Source organism: Callorhinus ursinus, unplaced genomic scaffold (assembly GCF_003265705.2).
Source record: "Callorhinus ursinus isolate GAN/ISIS: 27379988/994484 unplaced genomic scaffold, GSC_fseal_2.0 scaffold2, whole genome shotgun sequence".
Lineage (NCBI taxonomy): Eukaryota > Metazoa > Chordata > Mammalia > Carnivora > Otariidae > Callorhinus > Callorhinus ursinus.
Genome location: NW_027397064.1, coordinates 60627195 through 60650664, shown reverse-complemented (window position 1 = coordinate 60650664; position 23470 = coordinate 60627195). Strand labels below are relative to the sequence as shown.

At 39.5% G+C, this 23470-nt stretch overlaps 1 protein-coding gene across 2 annotated transcripts in view; it reads right to left on the bottom strand.

Annotated features, from left to right (window-relative positions):
• The window catches only part of LRP2 (LDL receptor related protein 2), a 194546-nt gene that overhangs the window by 126538 nt on the left and 44538 nt on the right, over window positions 1–23470 (bottom strand). For both annotated transcript variants that reach the window (XM_073882829.1, XM_025852083.2), the window contains exons 5-11: window positions 14056–14166; window positions 13611–13724; window positions 12314–12430; window positions 10130–10282; window positions 8497–8616; window positions 2462–2590; window positions 599–768 (exon numbers count right to left, since the gene is read on the bottom strand). In XM_073882829.1, the coding sequence (XP_073738930.1) occupies window positions 599–768; window positions 2462–2590; window positions 8497–8616; window positions 10130–10282; window positions 12314–12430; window positions 13611–13724; window positions 14056–14166 (914 nt within the window). The remainder of the gene's footprint in view (window positions 1–598; window positions 769–2461; window positions 2591–8496; window positions 8617–10129; window positions 10283–12313; window positions 12431–13610; window positions 13725–14055; window positions 14167–23470) is intronic.

The following is a 23470-nucleotide window of genomic DNA, read 5'->3' as shown; positions in this document are numbered from 1 at the left end:
ACAAGGAAATGTTAAGAGGAAGAAATAAAATGTCATAACTCTTTAGAGGTCTCTAAAATTTATGTTTTAAAAATCTCTGTTGCGATCACTCAAAGTTGCAATTAAATCTATCACACTTTCCAAATAAGACAGCATAATGAAATTTTGGCTGTTAAACAAAATGCTGTCAATATTTGTTACCCAATCTTCAATTACAGTTCCATTTAGAAGATGCAAGTAAAATCTGATTTTTATCATCCAAGGAAGCAGAGTACTTTTTATATTTTAAATGATCAAGTTTCAAAAATTACTACCAAATATCTATCCAGTTTTGAAAGAATGTCTACTATTTCTTTTAATTAGGCTTTTGGACTCCATTTCGAATAAAATTAAAAGTTGCTCAAGGCTAATCCATATAATAGACTGCTTTGTTTAACAGGTCACATGTAATAGTATAGCATGGAAAAAGGTGCTGATTAACATAAAATATCTCAAGGGCCTCTTCTGTTAGAAAACAAAAGAACTTTCCCTTCCACTCCCCCAAAAATGAAAAGTTATCAACACTTTGTGTTTGGGGTTCTATCAGCTCGCAAGCTCTACTCCTAAAATTTCTATTTACCTTATCTTGCACAGTGTCAGTCCAAAAGACTCTGTGTAGGTGATAGTGAAAATCCACACCCACAGCCACTCCATGATTTTGAGACTGTACCAACATCGCAAAGGTCCTTCCATGAATATCACCAATCAGCAAATCCCGACCATTGGAGAAGATAATGGAGGCTTGCTCAGCTAAATGTGAAGAAGGAAGACATTATCACTCCTTCAAGTGAACAAACCTACACATCTCACCCTTTCAGGCAAACTTACAACTGATATGCTTCCTGCCTTTTCAAATACTTCTTCTATGTTATCTTATTTGATTTTAAAATAAACTTCTGAGGCAGGCATATAGGTGTCATTCTATCCAGTTTACAGATAAGCAAATTGAGGCGCAAAAATGCTTGATGAAGTGTCCAAAATCACAGTAAGTCTGGAGCAGAGTCTACCAAGAACTCGAGTGTTCGAACTGCTAGTTCCAGGCACTTTCAGTGACACAGAGGGGACTACTTCAGGTATTTTCAAGAATCCTCTATGATACGGGCATCTAACCCAGCAACTTCAGACTGTGTAAAGCACAGAACACATTTTATGGATTACTGGGAAATCACTCTGTGAAAAACATGCCAATGATGGATCCAAATCTGCTTTACCTACATACTCACAAGCATGCAAAATGACATATGAATATCAAGGTTTTCATTGCAGTCTTGTTTGCAATAGCAAAGGTTAAAAAAAAAAGATATAAAAGCCCATCAGTAGGGGACTAGTTAAATAAATAATGTACATCAAAAAAATGGAATATTATGCCAGTAGAAAAAAAAAAGAATAAGGAAGAAGTCTCTGTGTTGATATACGTTGATAGCAAAATGCAGAACTGCCTGTATAGTTTACTACCATAATCCATAAAAATAGAACTGGATACCTGTATTTGTACATTCTTATTTATGTATTTGACAGTCTCTAGAATTAAAATAAACAATGATCAATTATGGGAAAAGGGAAGTGGAAACTGGTCAGAGAGGAACAGAGATGTGGAGAAAGATAATTTTATAATTTAGAATTTCTGAACATATGAATTTATTATCCTTTCAAAAGTAAATACATTTTAATTGTTAAAAATCAGCTGTACCAAAAAGTTAGTAAACAGCAAATCAGGTATGTCTACACAAAAATAACCTGGAAATGGGTCACTTATTATTTCTATGAGCAGATATATTTCAGAAGGCCACCAAAGGAACTTCAAGATCATGTGAGAAAAAAACAATTGGAAAAAAGGAACAAAGATCTTCTTATCCAGAAATGCATGGTGACAAAATGGTGGGGGTGGGGGGTATCATTTTTTAACAGATTTTCCCCATGACTTTTCAGTACTACAGTACTTAGATTAATTCCAACAAAACACCCAGAATGAGTGCATTCCCCAAAATTCCAATCCAAATTTCAGAGGTCCATTTTCAGTCACTCCTAAATTTTTCATAAACAATGCCAAAATTATTTCTACAGATACTTGTCACCCATGTTTGTGGTAAATTAATTAAAAATTTAAATGTCCAAGTAACCCAAGATAGGCAAAAAGTGTATTCCACAATCAAATGTGGTAGCTGACACAAAAGCTCTGACACAAAGTGTACAAGCAGCCAATTAAAAAAACAAAAAACAGTGACTAATGGTCATGATTAATCCATAAATTTGTCCTAATAATCAAAATACAAAATTAATGTGGACCCATTCTTCCAGCAGCAAGGCCCGCTCCTAATTTGTGATGATAAAACCCTGCTATCCGCATAAATGCTGGTATTTCTTTTGTCATTTGCTATGGAAGGAGGATATTCATCGTAAGTTTCCTGTTCAGAGATATGGCAAGTGTCCTTAATTTACTTACAGGAAGTATTAGCTTTACAATGCCGTTGATGCTCCAAGACATACCCTTCTGCACAGTGGCACTGGTGATGGCCAACTCGGTCTTCACACATCTGGTCACAAACTCCCCATATCTGGCAATCATTAAAATCTGCCATATGAGAAATAAACATTTGTAATCATGTTTACCAGCATTTTTTAGGCACACCCTGACCAAAATCTTGGACCAGCTATACAAGAATATGGTGAGGCCCATATCTAAATAAGCACCCTCTGGAGGTAGCACAGATTCTAGGCATACAATAAAAAATAGGAATTCAGAACAGGCATCTTGATACTACAGAAAATCCAAAAGCATTTAAACAGTTTTTTTTTTAATCTACACAAAGGATAATTTTATAGAAGATGCACAGCACTGCTTAGATTCACAGCCCCGTGGTATTGCATTTAATTTATTAATGTTGGTTTACCATCTGAATTTTGGTGTAAGTTCTTCCCTTCAAAACTGTGCTTTTCAGTATAGTAGGCACTAGCCCGCTATGGCTTCTTAAATTTATATTTAGATTATTTAAAATGAAATAAAATTAGTAATTCAGTTTCTTAAGTCTTGCCACATTTCAAGTGATTAATAGCTACATGGGCTCAGTGGTTGCCACACTGGAAATGTAGATATAGCACATTTCCACCACCGCAGAAAGTTCTACTGGACAGTGCTATAGCAGAATAAAGTAAGACCTGCCTTATATCCAATCCCTCAAAAAGACACAAAACTGTAACTTGAATAAAGTATTTGGGAAGATCCCTTTACCCAGCTGCCTTTCCTCTGATGTCAAAAATTATAACCAAAATTAAATTTAAATTAGTCTTAAGACATGAAAAATGTCTTCTCCTTATTCATTAACTTAGTATTCATTCATTTAACAAGTGTTCATCACATGACAGAGCTGTTTATTGTCACCGTAGTCCTAGTTCTACTGTGTAAAAAGAGATTCAATGAAATTGACATATAAACAATACAACACGGGAGGAAGGGAGTGGGTAGAACAACACAAGATATAAAGCGTCTTTCTCAAAGACTGTACAGTTTAAGGGGCACAAAAATTGTCCTATCTTGGTAGATTGGTGCCAAATATTTCATTGACCCTCCAAGTTCACATCCACACTTCACCCTCCTTCACCCTGTGCACTTCCCTGGGAGGAAAACCGTCACAGCCCATACCAACAGGTTCTCAGTAAATTATAATTTCTGAAAGCATTGGACCCTCAGGTCTAGAATTCTCCACATTACTTGGATCTGATTACACTTGCAGCAAATATCAGAGTTGGGACTCAGGTTCTACCATAACATCTCACAACTCCCCAGTTACAAAGCTCGAGAACGTCCTGGGAATCAAGCTAATGTTTCCAATTTTCCCTCAAGACCAAATATAACAACACGGGCCTGCAAATCTTTCTTTCCAAGAACTGTGACTAACCAAAGAAAAAAATTAATCCAATTTGGACATGACAAGGTGAAAGGCATGTGGGTATGAATAAAAGGCCTTTCATGATTTATCTCTTCTGTGTCCTTGCCTCAGCCCTGAGACAGCACCACCTGAGGCTTCGCCTCAGGAGAAATGAAAAGTACAGGATATTCGCCCTCAAATACCCAGAATGTCATGACCTCATTTTGAATGCAAGACCGATGAGAATATGTTTAAGGGTCTGGAGTCATCCCGGGAGCAGGAGTTCTGATGTCAAACAGAAGAAAACCAAAGGTGAAGAAGTCATAACTAGGAATTCGTGGGTGTGAATGCCCTTCCTATCACCTGGGCTACAAACGCTTTAACGTTTGAATGAGTGTACAAAATCACTGTCACTTTTAATGACTGAATTATAGTCTCCATGACGGAGGAAAATTAAGGCTAATTAATATCCATCATTAACCAAAGTGAAAACCAGAAAAATGAAAGTAGACTTGAGGCTTTTCATGAGAATAGAAAAGTAGTGGAAACTGTATAAATCCCTAAAACACTCCTTTATAATACCGCCTCCCACCACATTACCTTTATCTATTTTTCTTGCCTTTTCATTCTTTGTTGCCTCATACCAACAGATCCTGCTTTGAAAATAGTTCAAAAACTCCTTTTTAGCTTAGACCCCCTTGGACACCCTCTGATCCCTCTGGCTGTCTGAAATCCCACCATGCTGAATGACCTCCCTGCCCTAACTCTGCACCACGATGTCATTCTGTCGCCAAACAGCATGTCCCGTCAATCAGAAACAAAAACCCTGGGTAAACTGCTTCAGCACGCCTCAGAGGCTCCAGAGCCAGGTCAAGACTACCAGAGGCAGATGAATGGTAGAAGGACACAAGATTTCGTGTCGGGATTACTCAATTTTATTCTTGATTACCACTGAGGCATTCACTGGGGAGCCATGTCTAAGATGATAAATGTTGCATAGGTTTCCAACACCTGAAGCCATGCAGAGTATCACAGCCATACAGAGAGTATTTGTTGAATTGAAATGCTTGAAAGAACAAACAAAAACAATTTCCCTAAAAGCTCAGCTGAAACAAGTGTAACCGGTTGTATAATGTCACGTATTAAAATTAACGAGTTCTCTTTAAAAAGAGCAAAGTATCTTCTGTGAAATAAATTTTAACCCATCTTCAAAACTCAGGGGCAAAGAACACATCCTTGAAAAACAGGGACGATCACAGAAAAGATCTCTATAGGTGGCAGGGGGCCTAACACAAAAGCCCTCAATTGCAGACTTTTGAGCTCATCTCCAAATGAAGTTATCTGTATTAACGTCCCAGGCACATACTGCAGGGATTAAAAATGTTCATCATGGAATTTAAAAACTAGTGATGCAGTTATCAGCCCACACCACTTCTAGTGCGAATTGGCCGTGTTCTATACATCCTGAAATTATCTTGTGCCACAGCATAATATTGGAATTTTCTATGTTACATTTATTAATAGGCTCAATGTAAAAAACCTTATAATGACAGCTTTTCATTTATTTCAGACTGCAAAACAAAGTGGCCCAGAGCTCTGACATACAAGTAGCCCTAGACACTTGGAAATATAACTCAAAGCTCAACACAAACTTAGACATTGGGGGAAAAAAGTGTTGGAAAATGTGCTATCTAAATGCTAGAGTGCCCAAAAAAGGGGAGGGGGAGCCTAAGAACAGGTTGTCAGGCATCACAAGACTAAACTAGGGATTCTGAAAGAGCAATCACTTTACTGAAAGACTTCACGGCCTATCAAGTTCCAAATGCAAGGCAGCCCAGCCCCATCTCCTCTTTGGGGGTTGAGAGAGGAAAAAAAGAGAAGCTGATGAAATACTGAGAATGTGGCTTCTGGTATTTCTATTGGAATTCCTTTTCTACTGAGAGAAAGGAGAAATGCCTAGAGAACTAAAAGACTGGAAATCGAATTGGCAGCTGGGTGGCAATAAGGGGGGGCGGGGAGGAATGGTGGAGGAGCCTGACATTTGCCAAAGACAAAGGAGCAGGCTCACACCCACGGATGAGCACCACTCTGAAGAAAAGGGGACGCTGCCTTTGCAGCAATGCCAGGCAGCACTACCAGGGGTTCCAAAGTCAGAAAACCACCTAACAATTGAGGATGTTCATGTGAAAAATACTTTAAAATCATTTGAATGCGTCCCCAGTGTGACGATGGTGATTATAATGATAATGTTGGTAATAATAAAACACAAAAAGTGTCCTGATTTCATTTTTTTTTTAAGATTTTATTTATTTATTCATGAGAGACAGAGGGGGAGAGAGAGAGAGAGAGAGAAGCAGGGGAGAAGCAGGCTCCCAAGGAGCAGGGAGCCCAGTGCGGGACTCGATCCCAGGACCCTGGGATCATGACCTGAGCCGAAGGCAGACGCTTAACCATCTGAGCCACCCAGGTGCCCCTGTCCTGATTTCATTTAATGCCTGTTGCAGATCACACTCTTTTATTTATAGAAGCTTTCAAATGATTAGAAATTTGGGGGCTTCCTTAAGTAATTCAGAATTGTCTCTGAGACTTCAGAATCTCTTGGGGTGACTTGCATAAAGCACATGTCATGTGTCATATTCATGTCTTGTCGTGTGACATGTCTTATATCCAATAAGTAACTAAACTGTTACTTAAGAGGAGCAATCAGATAGTGGGCAAACTTTGGGGCATGGTCCCGATACCAGAAACCTAAAATTACCTTCTAAAATTACCAAGGACAACCTCACTTGGATTGCTTTACTGGATATAAAAATCTTGTTTTTCGTGGCATATGACACATAAATGAGCCCCATTATTATGGTTCTCAATAACACTGAGGAATAGACTTTCTCAAAAGTTCCAAATTTGTAAACCAAATTTGTGGCATTAAACTTTTTTCTGGCTGTGAGTAGTTATTTAAGATCAACCATGTTTGATAATCAAGTTGGAAGCCACGAGCTGAGACTAAAGACTGAGTAACTTCATTAGATTTATCCAAATTCAATACTGTTGACCAAATTGTATTAATATTTTGGAAATTACTTCAGAAGAAGCACTTTTGTAAAAAGTATTATGTATGCCTTGTCTTTTTTATTCAGAAAGCCCTGAAGAATCTATTTCTAAGGAATATCAAAAGAACACAAATATCCTGGGAAATATCTGAATCATCTATATTTTGGAGATCTAGATGATTACCAAACTTAATTTTTTAAAGGATTTATCTATCTTTCTATCTTAGAGAGAGAGCATGAGTTGGGGGGAGAGAAAAATCTCAATCAGACTCCGCACTGAGTGCAGAGCCCCGATGCTCAGGCTTGATCCCATGACCCCAAGACCCGAGGTGAGACCAAGAGTCCACCACTTAACCAACTACACCACCCAGACACCCCTACCAAATTTAATTTTAGTGAATCATTACAGTTGCCTTCCAGATGCCTTTTTGCCAACACCCGTAAAAACAAAGTTGTTGTTATTTTGTTTTTTAAATCCCCTTTGGACACTTTCTGCTAATAGGTTTATTGCTTATGTATCAAAAATCAGAAAGAAGGAGGGGCACCTGGGTGGCTCAGTCAGTCAAAAGTCTGACTCTTGATTTCAGCTCAGGTCATGATCTCAGGGTCGTGAGATCAAGCCCCACGTCCAGCTCGCACTGGGCGTGGAGTCTGCTTAAGATTCTCTCTCGCCCTCTCCCTCTGCCCCTCCCCCATCTCTTAAAAAAATCAGAAAGAAGGAAAAAGAAATCAGAGCATTAAAAATTCATTTTTCAAATCCTAAAAACTGAAAATTGATACTTGGCCATAGTAGTCTCCCATCATAAGATTCCATCCTAATCACAGAAGGATGCAAAGCTGGCTCACATCAGAATCAAAAATTTCCTAGTGGGAGAAATCATTCTTATAATTCAGCTAAGAGAGATGTGAGAAATATTTGGTGCACCAGCATCTAGTTCAATGCCAGCCAAATGAAGGAAAATGACAGTGTCTGTCCTTGAACAAAGCTTCAAGAAGCTTCAATAGAGGTGAAAATAAATGGAATTAACAACCAGCCTGGCCTGGGCACTGACTGGTCACTGTGGTCAGCGGGGCAGAGAGCTGATGATCCTCTGCTGTTTGGTGACCACTCTTTAGTTGCTGGATCCTGAAGAGGTTTGAGATCCTCGAGAAGAAGCCAGGGGGGTTAGGGTAGGGTAGTTGATGGGTTCAGACAGCAGTTACTTACCAACCACATGGATGTATTCCAATATTGAACAACCAGTATGGCCACACCCCAACCCTGCTTCCAAATACTTAAAAAGAAAACACAAAAGACTTCGTCCTTCATCTGGCTGGAGATAGGTATCCATGGAGCTAGTCACCTCACTCAAAAGAACCACTCTTTTGCCTTGTGCACCTCACAAAAGTTTCTCTGAGTTAAAACTTCGTATTGCCCAGGTTTTCTATGGCGACTGTGTTACTCTGTTATAAAGATTGCCACTCCTATCCACAAGCACAAACACCTTGATGTCAGAGATCACAGAAGCCATGAGTGCCGCAGCACTGTGACAAAACACTAGACACTCCCACTTATCACTTACCGACACAGTTGCGGGTATTATTTTGGTCAACGATAAAACCTGGGGGACAATAACACATCCCTCCATTTGGTGACATGTGGCATTGAAACTCACAGCTCAGTAGAGAACACAGATTCACATCTAAACAGAGAAAAACACTTTGTTAAGTAAATGGTGACCTCTGGACAAGACTGATGTACCTGTAACATAAGAGCGTCTTTTATCAAACCTAAAAGCTAAGTAAGCATGTAGCAGAGGCACAGAAATTATTAGCCTTCAAGCCTTACTGCTTTATTACGCAAGAAAAGCTCAACTCGTATTTTTTAAAAATAACTCCTTTTAAAATTATAACTGTGCAAGTATAAGTCATCTTAAGTGCTGTTTACAGAAAAATCAGGTCGTAAGTCTATCTTTTTGTCTACATAGTAGAGAAAGTCAAGAATTCTCAAGTGACTGGAATGAGAATAACATTAGGGGCGCCTGGATGGCTCAGTCGGTTGAGCGTCTGCCTTCGGCTCGGGTCGTGGTCCCAGGGTCCTGGGATCGAGCCCTGGGTCGGGCTCCCCGCTCAGCAGACAGCCTGCTTCTCCCTCTCCCTCTGCCTGCCGCTCTGCCTATCTGTGCTCTCTCTATCTCTCTGTCAAATAAATAAATAAAGTCTTAAAAAAAATGTTAACCATGGCAACTTCTAAACAACTACTAGGTAATTTATAGAGCACACTACTGATGAAGTCAAGGTCATAAATTGTATTCCCTTACAGGACAGTCAATTGTCCACAGAGTTGATAGAGTAATGGTGGGGGGGGCGCCTGGGTGGCTCAGTTGGTTAAGCAACTGCCTTCGGCTCAGGTCATGATCCTGGAGTCCCGGGATCGAGCCCCACATTGGGCTCCCTGCTCAGCAAGGAGTCTGCTTCTCCCTCTGACCCTCCCCCCTCTCATGTGCTTTCTCTCTCTCTCTCTCTCTCTCTCTCTCTCATTCTCTCTGTCTCAAATAAATAAATAAAATCTTAAAAAAAAAAAAAAAAAGAGTAATGGTGGGGGGATATTCTACAGTCACAGAAAAAGAAAAAAGAAAAACTAATTCAAGGTACATGTCCCAGAAACCAGAAGCTTCTTTTTTGAGTATAGGCAGGTAAGACTTTTTCTTAAGTATAAGCAAGGAAATAAAATCTCCAGAACATCTTTAAAGTCATGAAAATTGCCATTAAAACCATTCTGCCTGGGGGAAGGAAAAAAACACCACAAATATTTTGTAGCTCCTCCCATCAAGAGATGGAGTCTGTTTCATCGATCCATTGAATCTGGACTGGCCAAATGATTTGCTTTGGCCAATAACACATTTAGCAAACGTGACCTAAGAAGAGATTTAAAAGAGCTTGCACATTAGGGTTCACCTTTTCTACTATCATGTGGGAAAATACTAGCCTGAGCTTTTATTGCAACATCCTCAACACATGAGTGAGCTGGTCCAGGCCACAAGAACTTCCTAGCCAACCCACAGCACTATGAGAAATAATAAATATTTGTTTGTGTAAGCCACTAAGCCTTGGGATAGTTGTGCAAACACTGATATTCCCTGTATTTGGGACTCTATTATAGAAAAACAGAAACATCTTTATTTGAAAGCTACCCAGATAAATTTCCATACTCACCACAGTATCGCCCTTTGGTGCTATTGTTTTCGTCTTCTCCTCCTGGACAATCTAAAGTCCCATCACAAACATTTACAACTGGGATGCATTTTCCAGATTCTGGACAAGCCCATTCTCCTGGGTAGCATTCACGAACATGGTGACTACTGCTTTCTGCAGGGGAGGAGTAAAAGAATCATAGGCCACATGAGAGGTGGAGCCAGGTGGAGTCTTTTTAATCCATAAGTAAGAGGGAATACAGATCAGGTGGACAAGAGAAGTCTACAAATGACCTAAACTGGTATTTTTTTTAATTTAATTTAATTTTATTGTTTTATGTTAGTCACAATACAGTACATCATTAGTTTTTGATGCAGTGTTCTATGATTCATTGTTTGCGTATAATACCCAGTGCTCCATGCAGTACGTGCCCTCCTTAATACCCATCACCGGGCTAACCCATTCCCCCCACCCTCCCTCCCCTCTAAAACCCTCAGTTTGTTTCTTAGAGTCCTAGCTCATCTCCCCCTCCGATTTCCCCCCCTTCATTTTTCCCTTCTCCTAATGTCCTCCATTGCTATTCCTTATGTTCCACAAGTAAGTGAAACCATATGATAACTGACTTTCTCTGCTTGACTTATTTAACTTTAGCATAATTTCCTCCAGTCCCAACCATGTTGATGTAAAAGTTGGGTTTTCATCCTTTATGATGGCTGATAATATTCCATTGTATATATGGACCACAACACATCTTCTTTATCCATTTGTCTGTTGAAGGTCATCTCGGCTCTTTCCACAGTTTGGCTATTGTGGACATTGCTGCTATGAACATTGTGGTGCCTATGGCCCTTCCTTTCCCTACATCTGTGTCTTTGGGGTACCCAGTAGTGCAATTGCTAGGTCATAGGGTAGCTTTATCTTTAATTTTTTGAGGAACCTCCACACTGTTTTCCAAAGTGGCTGTACAACTTGCATTCCCACCAACAACTGGTAATGTCTAACACTACTACTGGTCTTTTATTGGGATTCTAAGAAGTGACAAATGGAATTATTTAAGTTCCATTCTTTCTAAGGTAGGCAGTCCTCAGCCTGGTTATAAGAGTAAGAAGAGACATAGGCCTGAATTATCAAACAAACTAGATTAATAACCCCTAGAAGAAAATTCCATTATTTAAATCATGAATTACAGAACTAGATAATACCAAGAGTCCTGAGTTTTTACTCTGTTTTTGTCCTTTTTTCGGGGGGGGGGTGCTATTTGATTTTTTTTTTTCCTTTAGTGAAATGTCAACAATGTAAGAAAACCTATGACTGAACTGTAGGGAGACTACTTCTTGGAACACCAAAACCAATGGCTCTTCCCCAAGCATCACTCTTACTATACTTGCTTTACAGTGTGGGTGTTAGGAACTTCTGAACTGTTGGGAGTACTACTGGTGAAGGAGGTGGTATTACTGGAATTTCCTTCTCAGAGACTCTTGAAACAATTCCCTGGGTAGAAGCCCTTCCTGCAACTACCAATCCCTACTTCTTTCTCACATGTTCCCCAGGTGGCCTCTCTTCTACCACTGGATGTCAGTGACCCATGTGGTTGAAAATCCGAATTTAAAAACAAAAAACTGAACTCTTACCAAGGTGCAAAGTCATTTTTAAAGGTTATAAGGTCAAGGCAAATCACATTTCCCCCTACTTCCCTTCCTTTCCCACCCTACTTCTTTTATACAAATAAACCTAGTTAAAATAAGCAGTCTCCAAAGGAAAAAGTCAGCATGTGTTACAGAAGGGGGACAGACTGCCCCACCCATTTTACTTTAATGATAAGAGGGAAGAGATTATAATTTATACTCTATTTGAGTTCAGTGTCTTTTTTAAGAAAAGCTAGTGAAGTCACCTCCTTCTTCCCCCACCAAGTTAGTTAACACGCAGCCAATCCCGAGACATGCTGGTCACACAGATAATTTCTAACAAGGGAAGTTAGGAATACAAGTTCTGGAAAACACTTTTAAGAAAATGCTTTCCAGGGACGCCTGGGTGGCTCAGTCAGTTAAGCGTCTGCCTTCGGCTCAGGTCATGATCCCAGGGTCCTGGGATCGAGCCCCACATCGGGCTCCCTGCTCTCTCTCTCTCTCTGACAAATAAATCAAAAATACATTTTTAAAAAAGAAAAGAAAATGCTTTTCATTCAGAATCTCTTCTCCTCCTTACCGCATCCGTTTTCATCGCTGTTATCCTTACAGTCATTCTCTCCATCACAAACCAAGTTTTGACTAATGCAGTAGCCGCTGTGGCAAGTGAACTGGTTGCCTCTGCAGGTCTCATAGGCTGGAAGGAAACAACAGCTGCACTCCACAGACACAAATCATTTGGGAAAAATCAAAGAGTTCACCTCACTGCCTAAACTTCTGTCAAGTATCTTGACAAAAAAAAAAAAAAAATACAGGAAAGAAAATGGGGAAGAGAAGGAAAAAAGAGGAGAAAAGGAAGAAAACATAGGAGCAGCTTTGGGTCAAGGAAATGAAGTCAGGTGCCAGTCCATGTTTCTCGAGATTACAAACAAGGCACTTTGCTGTAGGTTGACACAGAACAAAGAATGCAGACTGATAAAGGTGCTACAGGCATGGCAATGTCCAACATGCCCTTACTTTATCACAAGCACTGAAACTGCTCTCCAGGACCAAATGATTCTGAGTCACCCGTTCCATGTTGCCACATTCTCTTTAATACAGTCACTGAAATAAGCCCAGGGGCCAGCAGGGAAATCAGGCATGGCTCATAGAAAGTTAGGGTGATACCCAAAATACTTAACAAGGCATAGGTGCCAACCAATCAAAACGGGTGTGGTAACAAATCGTAACATTCGAGCAAATAAATGACCACAAAAAGGTGCCAACTGATTTTGTGAAATTAGTTAAAACTCTCTCACAGAGACTTCAAACTGCATATTCCAATAAAATGAGTTGGCAACAATGAGAGACGGGTTACATTGCAGGCAACGATTTGGGGGGAAAAGAAAAGGAGGGTCAGAGTTAAAAAGCGGAGGCAACGAAAGCCATCTGCACCACACTGACTTTCCTATGCCCCCAATTTCAATGTAAGAAATTTCCAAGTAAAGAAGAGAGCTGGGACCACTGCTATTAGGGAACTTCCCCTCCCTTCAAAGTCCTTCTCTCAGTCTTCTATCAAGGTTATCAGACCCATTCCTGAAGGATGGGTAATTTGAGAGCCGAGTGACACAATTCACCCTGTCCCCTTGTAGCCTAAGAGAAAACAAATGCACACTGTCCATCAGCAATCCTTCAACTCTACACAGATCCTCGGATGATAAAAGAGGCGAGGTCTAGCTTCACTGATGAAGCTCATGCCATGGGCCCTAAATGATCTTCTGGCTCCATCTGCCATCAGACATAGTGACCCTTTTGTTTGAAAAGAGTGGTACATTTGTCAGAAAACAACTACAACAACACTCCCAGCAACCTGACCCAGCGTAAAGAAGTCACCGTACTGCAAGAATGTTCATCACTGCCGTCTTCACAATCAGGGTAATGGTCGCAGACGTAAGCATGAGGGAGGCACAGCCCATTGTCACACTGGAACTCGTGGTGTGAACATACCTTAGCTGCGACACAAGGGTAGCAAGGGAAAGCAGAAAGAGAAGTTCAGTTCCACTGTAGCCATTTAATTTCACAGGAAGATTCTGTCTCAAGTTTGAAAAGAGATTTTTATTATGCAGCAGCATGCTGGTAAATGTTTAACAACCAATTCTCCGGGAACAAAAAGGCCCTGACTTGGAGTGTTTGCCAATTTCCATGGTGCAAATACTCCCACAGTGGCTGACTTCAAGCTCCCAACATGAATTCACTGAACACAAAATTCAGGAAGAGTTTGCGTGATCGGCCAGTATACATGAGCCTCAGCACACCACCGCACATCTTATACACATTACTTACTGCAATTGTTTTCATCAGAGAAGTCTCTGCAGTCAACTTTCCCATCACATTTCTGACTGCCGTTATAGCAAGCTCCGTTGGCGCAAGTGAGCTGTTCACATGCTGGGTATTCTAAAAGAATGGACATTGCACACAAATCTTAAATTAAGACATTCCTTCTGCAAACACTACTTAAGTGACTGCTACATGCTAGACACTAAATGCTGAGTATACACTGACCACGTCTCTTTTGCAAATGACAAACTGGGTGGTATACTAATGTGGGGAGCATAGCGTTCTAGGAGAATGCATAGTCGGGGGAGTTTGGAGCCCAGGGAAGTCTCCCTGAAGAAGTGACCTATGAGCTCAGAGATGAAGAATGAGAAGGAATTTAACTTATTTCAAAACGGAACCCTCTTTTACATAATACAGATAACATCCCAGGAAGCCAGTGTACCACCACACGTGCTGTGAGAAATGAAGCACTGTTTCTTTTGCTAGAGGGCTGTAGAAAGAAACAGGCTTGTAAGTCAGGAGCGCTGGGACCTGGGGCACCATTCGGTAGCTATTTACTCTTACTCAAACCGCTTATCCTCTCAGTTACTTCTTTATACATACATTTGGGTAACTCACTTCACAGGGTAGAGGGATCTCAAAAGACCATGTCTACTAAAGCACTCTGAAAAGCACAATGTTCTCTACAAGCATAAATAACTGTTACCACATTATACACATATGCTACCAACCAGATGCTTCACTCTGGTTTTCTAAGTAGCGGTGGAAAAATCAGGATGTCCCTTTCAAGTCCCTCCCCTCTGCGTCCCCAGACTTGAAATGCATGTCTTTCATGTTCCCAAATGAAGGCTTCATTCTGTTGGTTATCTGTTTCCCCACCACACAATGATACCCTCTAAGATCTAGGATCCTGCCTTACCCACTTTTTGAGGTTTCACAGACATGGATGGATAATTCCTTGGATAGTCCCAAAGACTCCTTCATGTAGGAGCAGGGCATGAAATTCTGTGCTGAAAATATATTAAACTTGTATTGTGTTAACAACTCACATTTTAATAAAAGATGGACTCTCAAATGATACTTTTCCATCTTTTGTACGGTGAAGGAAGAAGCCCAATTATTCTCATCTCCAGAAGTTCAAAACTGGACTATTAAGTGTCTTTAAATACCTAAATTGCCAGTTATAGTTAATCAATCATATACTGAATCTGAATCGTCCTCCTTGATTACCTAAACAGAACTATGGCATGGAACTTTCTTGCTCCAAATAAAGTCATTAGCAGAGAAAAAAATCTTAAAAATCTTTAGGCACTCGTATGTATATTTGGGGGAAGTTCCCAATTGTGGGGGAGCAAACATGTACATTTGGAATGCGGAGGAAGTAAGGAAAGGAGAGGGAAGAGGTGGTGTGATCAAGTGTGTTCTTGCTTTTTGTGCCAGCTAAACTTCAGAGGTCTGGGGCTAATTAAGTTACTTGTCAATCTTGCCATTAAGACAAAACCAATTCAGATTTTAAATTTTTTCTGAATTTTATTTTTTAAAAGTCCAAAAACCAGCTAGTGCTGAGGGTGATTGCTGTCTTTTCATCAATGAGATGGTATGCATTACAAATGTGCTTCAAAGGGTCACACAACTCTGTTTATGAATTCTCACTTCAAGAGATGCAAGAGGCCAGTTGAGTCTGGCCAGCAGCTCCCCTCCCCCATGAGCCAGATAGCTCCTAGAGTCACTATGTTGTGTAGCCTTTAAAGTGCAGCAGCAAGCAGGAAAGAGATCTTAGAAAACCCTGTCTTTGCAGTCGATAAGGTATCTGTGTGGAGGAAAATTTATTTGAGTGTAGACGGTGACTACCTCACTTGGAGTGATTACGGTAGATACGAAGGATCTGGGACAAATATACAAAGCGGATCACTTGTTCTCCCCATTCTGCTTTTTGAAAGCCAGTGCCATAAAACTGAGAAGAAAAGAACTACAACAGTTTCCACTGACAAGACTAAAAGTTTACTGACACGCCTCATCCTCCCAACAAACAACAAGGCCAGCTTCTTGTCATCAGGAAGAGTATTGTTATAGTCAGAGGTCAGCAGTTAAGACACCCGGAATGAGGAACGAACAGCTTTCTTGTCTCCATCCACGCTGATAATGAATCTCTTCTCAATCAGCCAAGGACCTGCCTCAACTCCCACAAGCCTTCTGGTCTCTGCTGTGCGTAGTTAACTGAGGTATATGCCCACAGGAAATGCTGCGTGGAGCTACCTGACTCCACTGAATACTGAAAATGTTTGGAAATCTCCAAAGGGTTCACAGAGGAAATGGTTCACCCACACAGAGGAAATGGTTCCAAATCATTCACACTGAGCAAAATAAAAAATGACAGATTCTATTTCCCTTAAAGATTTCGATTACCAAAAAGGTTAATGAGTTTTGATCTACCCCAGGAAACAAGAAGTCACAATACTCTGGGACTGGGAGATACCTAAAATCTTTTATGGTTTATTTGCTGAGCGGGTCAGAGTCTATAACCTTGTAAACTTTTTCCCATGGAGCAAATCCATCATGTAGGTGAAATGTCCCTCAAGATTTTAAGTAAAGAGAAAGTATAACAGAAGAGATAATACACACTCACACACACACACACACACACACACACCCCAGAGGAACTTGCCCTTCTAAGTTTTGTCTTAATGGCAAGATTGACAAGTAACTATTAATTAGAGCCCCAGACCTCTGAAGTTTAGCTGGCACAAAAGCAAGAACACACTTGATCACACCACCTCTTCCCTCTCCTTCCTTACTTCCTCCACATTCCAAAAGTACGTTTGCTCCCCCACAATTGGGAACTTCCCCCAAATATACATACGAGTGCTTAAAGATTTTTAAGATTTTTTCCTGCTAATGACTTTATTTGGAGCAAGAAATTTCCATGCCATAGTTCTGTTTAGATAATCAAAGAGGACGAAGTGTCTTGAAGACCTCGTGGACCTCCCAGAATGAAAATCATTCACAGCAGAGCAAGATACAAATATTAACACTACTCTTTATTATCTTGACAGGAAGGCTATCTCTTTATTATCTTGACAGGAAGGCTATAAATACATTCTATTCTCAGAATTTGGCAAAATGGCCAAAAAGCACATAGAAAAGAAGACAAATTGATTACAAAGAAAGGGGAGGCATCTAGAAGGTAGATTATGAAACTTAAGCCAAGACTTAAAGGAAAACAAAAAATAACTGATAAAAATCCTGCTCAAGATACCTGAGACCTTTCAAGGTCCTAGCATCATCCTTTTAAGTTATTCTGGGTCTAAGGAGCGCTAATCCTGTCAAAGAATGATTTGCCAGAAAAAAGTTTGCCAGTTTGGTATAGCTGCAGGTATTACCCACAAAAATAAGCAATGACAATAATAGTCATCAATAATATATATTGAAAACTATGTGCCAGAAACCTGTCTAAGTACTCGGTGTGTATGAACTCATTTCATCCTTATAACAACCCTATGAGGTAGGTACTATTACTCTCATTTTATAGATTCTATACATATGTCTTTCTGAGGTTAAGTAATTTTTAAAAAATAAACAAAATTACAAGTGAAATAGAAATTCCCACAGCTTTTTAAAAAATGTTTTATTCGACAAATAATTAGTGCACACCTACAGGAGTATGAGGTCCTAGAGAAATGAGAAACTTCATAAAATCCCTGCTCTCCTGGAACTGACATTTTCTTTGGGGGAGTGGAAGGACAGACATTAACATAAATAGCCCGTAGAGAAAAATGGTATGGAAATACAGCAGGGTGGAATGGTAAGAGTGACGGGGGACTCACTCTCTGGGTTGAACAGGAGCCATTAGGTTTAGTAAAACGAAGGTCACTGGTGGCATTGACAGGAATGCTTTCAGGAGACTGGTGGGCAAGGGCTGTTTCCAGTGAGTTCAAGAAAGAAAAAGGAGAGGAAATGGAGGGAGGGATATTAAAGACAACTCTATGTAACTTCATTATACAAGGGGGCAAAGAAGTTCAGAAACAGCTGAGAGGGGCCGTAGGGTTTTTGAATAAATATAATGTGCTTGCTTATACGATGGCGATCTAAACAAGAAATTTTTATTTCCTGAAGGTTTCAGGGCTCCGACTTCTATCTCAACTGTTAAGAACACTAAAAAGGTACATGTGGGACGTGATATGATATAGTTAAGATGGGGCCAGTCTCTCTGCTTCTGCTTTCTCACCTGGAGTACAGAGGAAAACAGTGGGAGCAAGGCTTACTGGGCAGCGTAAATGTGCAACTGAGTTTGAGGAAAAGCATGTTCTTCACAAGCCATCACAGTCCACAGAATGACTCTTTATTCCTCTGTTTCCCCGGCTGGAGTTTCAGCAATTAGATATATAAAGGCAAATGTTTGAATTCTAAAGAACAGAAAGTCAATAGAAATAAAACTTCATGGACAAAGCAGCCCCAGTTGCAAGGCAGACCAAATACTGCTGATTACCAGCAAGAAAGCCTTCATTGTAACAGGGATTTTATTTACCCTTTCTTTGGCATTCCTAAGTATCAAAAGAGAAGTACTGCAAAGCAATGATAATTAGCTATAGTTTTACTCACACCAAAATCACTCTAATATGGTACTTAACAAAAGCAAAATAATCGCTTCGCTTAACTGGAAAAATCTGTACGATTTTTGAGCAACCGAAAGTCACTGCAATATATTAACTGAATGACCCATAATTGCTGCATTGTTCTGATGTTTATCTTGGACCCTGCATGAGTGGTTTTTCCTTGATGCTAATCCCATTAGAAGTAAAATGGACTGCAGTTTTGAATCTCCTGTTCCTTGGGGGAAAAAATTAATAGACAAGCTATTTAATAGTAGGTGCATTTTATAGATGGCCAAACTGAAAAATAAAATAACTTGGGGAAAATGAACTTTTACCTGTTACACAGCTTTTTATAATATGTATGTACACACACACACTTACACATACACATATTCAGAAATAGTTCTCAAACAGGAGAATAATCAAAAATACCTTATGCATATAGGAACACAGCAGACAAAAAGACCAAACATAGTAAGAAGCTTTCATACAACACAAAATTTATCTCAAGGATAATCTTTTTAGTAGGATCTTACTATGCTTCCCTCCCTACCATCTCACCCATTCCCTTCCTTCCCTTCCCCCTGCCTCCCTGAGAGAACACTTACACACTTTTCTTTGTTCTGTAAAAGGAATGCCTGCAATAGACACAAGGTGCTCTATGTTGGAGCTCAATGTCTTGATCTGAGAAGCTTGAAAAGTTAGGGACCATAACCTAGGGATCTGATCTGACAGGCAGCACTATGAACTATAGGGTCAAGCTTCCTGATCCTTTCAAATATTTGGGGGAAAGAATTAAGTCCTTCTTTGGAGCTTTTCCAACATCATTACTAAATTTAAGTGGTTTCTAGGTGTCTAAATAATACATTTAGACCCTTCCTTTAGACAACCTTATTTCTTTTTTTTTCCCTGAGAAATAGAAAAATGAAAGTCACACTCATAGGCTGATCCTGCATTTGTCCACAAGTAATGATTCCCATGCATCATGACTACAGAAACAATAAAGTGTTGCTTAATCCATCATATTTTAACATTCCAATTTACAACAACTAACAAACAGCTACTATATATCTGAAGGGACATTTAAAATAGCTAAGTATCTCTATGACTAAATGGATCTTAGCAACAATCATCAATGACTGAGTTAGACATTACGTGCCTCCTAATGGAAATACACACTTTTATATTGAAAGTATTGTTGCCCCTTCACACACACACACACACACACACACACACACACACACACACACACAGAGAGAGAGAGAGAGAGAGAGAGAGAGAAATGCTTGCATCTATCAAGCCTCTAGACTAATGTTATTCTCAATTAGAGCAGAGGAGGAAGATTTGGCTCCCAGAGGACACTTAGCCTTGTCTGGAGACATTTCTGGTTTTCATAAATGGGAGGGCTCCTGGTTTCTAGTGGACAGAGGCCAGGGATATGGTTAGACATTATACAATGCGTACAGCTCCCTGCAATAATTATCTGGCCCCTAATGTCATCTGTACCAAGGTTAAGAAACCTTGCTCTAGATCTAGCTACCAATTTCCAAAAAATATGAGAGACAGACAAACATGTTAAAGGACAGTAGAGGGTGTGATGAGCAAAACTCAAGACGGTGGGAAAATCAGGATGGTAGTTTGGTTTTTTCAACAAATATATTGCAAGGAGTGAAAAACAGAAACGATAGGCAAACTTACAAATTGAAAGACAGCAACTAACTCCAATGTATAAATTTTATTTGGACTTGGATTTAAATGATACTGTAAAAAATAACAAGCCACTGGGGAAATTCTAAGAACAGCTGTTAACATTTAGGTATGGTCATGATATTGTTATGTTATGCTAGGTTTCAGCATAGATAAATATTGGAGATAAATATTGAATCACTTAAAGATAAAATTACGTGATTTATGAGAACTGCTTCAAAATAATGGGGAGAAGAATAAAGAGCTCTAGGTAAGACAAAATTAGCCAAGACTTGGTAATTGATAATAACTTGAGTGATGAGTACAAAGGAGCTGATCATACAATTCACCTTGCTTTCGATTTTGTTTAAAATCTTCCATAGTAAAAAGCCTTAAACAATAATTTTTAAATGATAAAATAGCTAAGTAACCTTCAGGTAAAAATACTCTGTAAACTCCCATTACCAAAGAAAAGTATTCCAAGAGCATGGCCACAGGGTTTAGACCTAGGTTAAAAGCTTGGCTCCTCCACACTCCATTCCTGACAATCTTTGTAGCCCTTTTAAAGAGGAGATGGTCATCACACCCATCTTGTGGTATTAATGTAAAAATTGCATAAAATAGTGACTGGTGCCCAGTTTATGGCAGTTCCCTTTCCCATTTTCCACAAGTGTTCCAAACAAAGAGGGAAGACAAAAGGAGGCCAATCTGTCTCTCTATATTAGCACTTTCTAAAGACTTTGATCCAAGCCCTTCATCTCTTTCTTATACAAAATCTGGCTGTCGCCAGGGGATCAAAGTACAAAGAAGTATGAAGATTCTTTTCTTAACTTCCTGATTTGTTATTTTTTTATACTCCTCCATAAATAACACATAGTAACAAATAAACAAGGCACAGAGAAACAGGAAAGCATATGTCATTAACAAACGCATTTACATGTGTCATACTCATCTCAGGGCTATGAGCCCTGAAGAATCCATGACTTGTGTGATTCCAGGAGCAATTAACTATATCATCTAAATCTGGCTCTCTTTCCTCAACAAATCCTGTTCCACCTATTCCTGTACTTAAAAAAAAAAAAAAAACAAATAAAAACTTGATTAAAAATCCCTGCTCAGATATTTAATAAAGCTCACTCACTTCCTTTCCTTCGTTCCTTTCTACACCAACTGCTGGTATGCTCAAACGCTGCCAGCTTTCTTCCGGAAGATCTATTGGCTAAGTCTTGGGGCAGTTGTACGGGTGACTTTAGACTTGGCTGCAGGGTGTTCACATGGAATAAATCCAAACAGTCTGTTTCAGCTGCCTTTTATTTTCCCCAAAGTAGCATTTCCTTCATTCCCATTGCATTTCCAATAAAGCACTCATTTTCATCCACTTGTAAATTAGGGATAAAGACACAGACTGTTGGCTGGTGGCACAGCCTCTGGTTCTCCCTTAAACTTGCACAAGCTAGAACTTTCTCCTTCTGTAAATAAAGTCCTTCATGAAAAGCAATCACCAGACTTGGAACCAGAGGATGGATTTAGCCACAGCACTGCCACACATTGTACAACCTTGAACAAGCCATTCTACTCTTTGCAGTCTCAGTTTCTTTATTTATGAGAGTATACCAACACCTGCCCTATTGTCCTCACTGAGGAACCTAATTAAGAATAACAACCAAAATTTATATAACAATTAGCAGTTTACAAACACTATAAAATATATGATCCATCACTAGTATTAATCGAAAATATTTTCTTCACTTGCCACAATGAAGAACCTATTGTTTGCTTTCAGTCCCTGACTCATAGACTTCCTATTTTGTGACATCCAGACAGATGGTCTACCATCTCTATAATTGCCAGTACTAAGTCTAAATTTTCAAAGTGAAAAGAGACCCAAATTAGAGGTAACATAATCTCTTTCCAAGAGAACATTTAAATTGGAAATTATGCAACACAACTGTACCAGCAATTCTGGAGATACAAAGACAAATAGCACAGTGTCTTCCCAAAGAAAAATAGTCCCAAGGAAAGAAAGCATTGAAGGAGAAGAGGTGTTTCTTAAAATGCACCGTGTGTTGCGGCGCCTGGGTGGCTCAGTCAGTTAAGCGTCTGCCTTCGACTCAGGTCATAATCCCTGCTCAGCACGGAGTCTGCATCTCCCTCTCCCTCTGCCCCTGCCCACCCCCTCTAGTTTTCTCTCTCTCTCTCTCTCTCTCTCAAATAAATAAATAAAATCTTTAAAAAAAATAAAATAAAATGCACTCTATGATAATGATGTGGATGCAACATGAATCTGGGCCTGTTTGGACCCAGATCTTTCCTTTTCACATATACTAGTATTTCTTCCATAAAGAGTACAGTTTGAACAATGTAGTGAAATAGGAATGATTTGCTCATAACCAGTTTATGTTAGCTCCCACCCAAGGGCATAGCACCTTATTGGGAAAGGTACCAAAATATACAGAAGATGGTCCTCTCATCAAGAAACATAAAATATACCATTTGGACCAAAGGAAGAAATTTAGGAACAGTCCAGAAAACTAAATTAAATCAAATCAAAATGATCAAACAGTAGAGGAGGTGTCCCACAATAATGGACTAAAGCTTAAATCTCAGTTGGAGACATAATAACTAAGAAGTTTATGATCAAGTTTTCTAAGGTTCACAAAATCTATCCACTGATTATTGGAATATCAGACTATTAAAACAACTCCCTAAAGTTTGGAGCATAAATTTAAGAGCAAAAGAAAGAAACTTTACTCAGCTCATAGTACAGTTATGAAATGCAGCCTATCAAAAGAAATTCAGGAAAAAAATACATAAAAACTCAAGGAAGGTCTGGATAAACTCAAAAATGAATACACTTACAAGGGCTTTTAAGCAGAACTGGATACGTCTGAAGCTAAAGACACAGGTGTACCACAGGACTGACACAGTAGAATAATTCCTATATTCTTGTAATCTAACATTTCCACAAAAAACCCCAAGAGAGACAGATTACTCCTTACTTATTTGTAAGATGTACATGATGCACCATGATTGCACTCTTATTCTGATTATGATAATATCTCAACATTGTACATAGAATACTGTGATTTCTATGTCTTATCGTGTGGTGATTAGTTACAAACTGATATAATAGGCTGCCACTG